Genomic DNA, 3721 nt, shown 5'->3' with positions numbered 1-3721 from the left:
TTTATTAAAATTGAAATAATTAAATTTGGATGATTATGGAATACTAGAAAATATCTGATTCCGTGCTAGAATTTATGTCAAAGCATGTGGTGATACATTAGATATGTAAAGTTTTTTAGAATTCTTTTAGATCTCATATTAAAATTTTTATTTTAATATAATGGATTTATATACGTGTTTCAGTTATTTATTACGTATTTTGACAAAGTCTAATAAATCTAATTTATATGATATTATGTATCTGTGTAAATCTGTTAAACATTACTCATGATTATGGATTTTAAATTTTTGTTAAATGTAACATATGTTTGTAATTTATTGATGATTTATTTAAAGGTTTGAAAATGGTTACGTGTATTGCCCCTGGTTGCAAACATTATAACCAGAGAGACACCTGTCGCTTTTTTCGGATTCCTGCTAATCCAAAAGTGCAAAAAATATGGATTAGGAATATAAGGTAAATTAATTACAACTTAATATAACTTCAAAATTTTTTTGTCTCTTTAATTGCATATTAGTAAAGAATTTTAATTTGCTTTATAGGAGAGATGATATTCAAGTTTCAAAGAATCATGTAATATGCCAATGCCATTTCAAAGATGGATTAAAAGAAAATGGGCCAACGCTTTTTGAGCACAATAAGAATAAGATTTTTAATTTTCAATCTTCTGAAAAAGCTTCAAAAAAAAGGTATTTCAATATTGGATTCTAACAGTTTTGTCGAAATGGTATATATATATTATGTTTCTCCTCCACAGTATATCTGATATGTCTTCCGTGTTTAAAAGTATTATCTACATAAATGTCTTGTATAATTTCTTACAATGATGAAAAAAAAAATATTAGTTATTTTCTTATTCTGACTTTTGTTCAAGGTATATCTGTTCAAAGTATGTGTAAAAACTACATTAATTTACTATTTATTACACCATTACTAAAGTAGTTTATGTAGTGACTACAAACTGCTTTGAAGTTGTAGTAACTAGTTCGCTACTCGATGGAGAACTTAATTTACACCTATTTTGTTATTCCAAAATATTTTTTTCTTTTACTTTGTTCATATAACCTTCAACTTTCTTGACAATTGATTTGATCTTTACCTGAATTAAAATTATGCTTTGCAGTATATATTTATTTTATTATTATATATTACTGAATTTATGACATGCTTTTTTTTATTTTTATTTTTTAATGAAATATGATTACAATACATTTATGTGTTTTTATTTTAGAAACATATCAGCAACTCCTTTAGTTTCTGCTGTTCCACTAACCTCCACTGTGCCCCAGTCTCTTGCTGCTGCTGATATTCAGACACTCACTCAAGAAATCGCCAATTTGAAAGAGGAGAATTTAAGATTGAGAAACGCTTTGTCAGAGCAGGAATTTTTGAAGAAGCAGCCATACGGGTTTTTTAGTATAGAAAGTAATAATGATCATATCATGCATTATACAGGTTTACCTAATAAGGAAATTTTCAATATTATATTTCTAATTGTGATAAGGTGTTAGACAAGTATTATGAAGAATGGAATGTCACTTGCTTGGATCGAAAAGATCCGTTGTTGGTGACTTTAATGAAATTAAAGTTGAATCCTACTCACACTGATCTTGGTGTTCGATTCCAAGTAAGTGAAGGTACTATAAATAATGTTTTTTTAACTTGGCTTTACTGTCTACATGAGGTGCTGTACAATTGTCTAATGGCAATTGTACCAACACAAGTTAAAAATGAGTTGTGTTTGCCCTCATGTTTTAGGAATTGCAGGATGGTTATTGACTGATTTTTGTGTTCAAAGACCCAAAAAATGTCTCATCAGCGGCTGTTTTACAGCTCCTATAAACATCGACATACAATGAAAGCTCTAATTGGAGTAGCTCCAAATGGTGTTATTACTTACACTAGTGAGATGTATCCCGGATCTACTTCCGATAAAGAGCTTTTTAAAAATTGTAATGTTAATAATGTTTTTCAGCCTGGGGATCTTGTTGTGGCAGATAAAGGCTTCCTGATTTCTGATGTTGTGCCTGATGGGGTTGCTGTGAACATTCCACCCTTTCTATCTGCCTCACAATTCACCCCCATCCAAATTAATAGCACTAAAAAAATCGCTCGGGCAAGAATTCATACTGAAAGAGCTATAAGGAGCATTAAAGTTTTTAAAATCACAAAAATGTTACCAAAATCTCTTTTTCCTCATAGTTCCAAAATTTTACAAGTATGTGTTGCCTTAACTAATTTTCAACCTCCACTCCTCAAAGAGGTACAACATCTTTATAATATAAAACCTTAAAATTATAATATTTCTAAATTATTTTAAATTCGTTTATTGCTTTTAACTTTTTATTTCCTTAAATATAATAATTTAAAATATTTTTCATAAATTGATACTGCTTTCTTTCTTCATGAATTCTTGCTTGTAGATTAAGAAGTTTTTTTAAAATATTTTTGTACATAAACTTTTTGTTTGTATATTTTTCTATATCTTTAATATTAATATATATGTTTATTTTTCTAAAACTACTATTTAAAACCAGTGCAGTTAATAACCATTAGTGTTTAATTTTATTTAATTACATTTATCTACAATTTATTTGGTTCTAAATTATATTTTACATTATTAATCTTAAAGCTTTAAAAAGTTTAATTTTCATTAAAAAAAATTATATCTAAAGTGAAACAAAATGAGAAAAACAAATGAAAGTTTGAAATGAGAAACAAATGAAAGTTATTTTATTTTATTTCTTTATTATTTTTTATTGATTTTTATTTCCTCCTTATATTAATTTTTTTATTAATAAAGAATAAAGTAATCTTTTTTTTCCATTGTTCATAATACTTTTCTGAAACTTTCTTACAATTTAAAAGTATAAAAGTGAAGATTTCTTTATTATGTGATCCCTGTATAATGCATGATATGATCATGATTTTATAACATACTGTATCAGGATTTATGATTTTTTTTTTCTCTTAAAGAAACTGATTTGATTTGGACATTTTTAATTTCATTGGATTATTTCATCTTTTTTAAAAAATATAAGAAATAAAGTTATTATTAATTATTTGAATAAATATATTTTTAATTGAAATTATGAGATTTCATTAATATGGTTTTTTTTTTGCATAATAAATTTTCACTTTGTTCTTAGTTTAAACTTTAAAAAAAAGTTATAAACATGTGTTTCTCTAATACTGCTCAAGCTTTGACTGCGAACATTCTCAACACTTGTAAATTAAGAAAATATTTATTTATAAAAGAATTGTATTTTTTTTTTGCAAAAGTTTATGATTTTTTTAACTCTTTCGGTTAAATCTATGAACCTTGCTTCATATCCAGCATAGTTACACACTTGAGTGCTTACACTTAGCTATTTATAACAATGTTTCGCTATTTAATGTTATTGTTGCGAGAAGTGATAATAATGAGTTTAATATGCCATTTTAAAATTGAATCTGTATGTTTGTCATGAAAATTTTTTGTAACTACTGCAAACCACTTATAACATTGTTGATTCTCTGAAGTGTCACTGTTTAATTTTGTATTAATATTTAACTCAGTTAATGTTAAGTTCTGTTTAACACTAGATTGAATGTTAACAACAAAAAAAAGTATACGTTGTACAAAAAGTCACAAAATTCTTAGAAATTTTGTCATTATATACATTATTGTAATTGAAATTGAAAAGCAGTTAAAATGACTTCCTTGGGCAATCTATTGTT

The 3721-nt window shown here is 26.1% G+C and overlaps 2 protein-coding genes across 2 annotated transcripts; both read left to right on the top strand.

Moving 5' to 3' along the window:
- Window positions 1–241: 241 nt before the first annotated feature.
- LOC122270230 (uncharacterized) lies at window positions 242–1512 on the top strand. Its single transcript, XM_087151636.1, has 3 exons — window positions 242–457; window positions 544–690; window positions 1233–1512. The coding sequence occupies exons 1-3, from the start codon at window positions 345–347 to the stop codon at window positions 1510–1512; spliced, it is 540 nt and encodes a 179-aa protein (XP_087007762.1). The 5' UTR covers window positions 242–344.
- A 291-nt stretch (window positions 1513–1803) lies between these two features.
- LOC147803983 (uncharacterized) lies at window positions 1804–2969 on the top strand. Its single transcript, XM_087151637.1, has one exon. It carries the CDS (start codon window positions 1809–1811, stop codon window positions 2292–2294), a length of 486 nt encoding a protein of 161 aa, XP_087007763.1. The 5' UTR covers window positions 1804–1808; the 3' UTR covers window positions 2295–2969.
- Window positions 2970–3721: the final 752 nt, after the last annotated feature.

The sequence above is a fragment of the Parasteatoda tepidariorum genome, chromosome 9, assembly GCF_982258835.1.
Source record: "Parasteatoda tepidariorum strain Cologne lab strain chromosome 9, Ptep-v5.0, whole genome shotgun sequence".
NCBI lineage: Eukaryota > Metazoa > Arthropoda > Arachnida > Araneae > Theridiidae > Parasteatoda > Parasteatoda tepidariorum.
The sequence above is the reverse complement of the archived record's forward strand: the minus strand, read 5'-3'. Positions and strand labels throughout refer to the sequence as shown.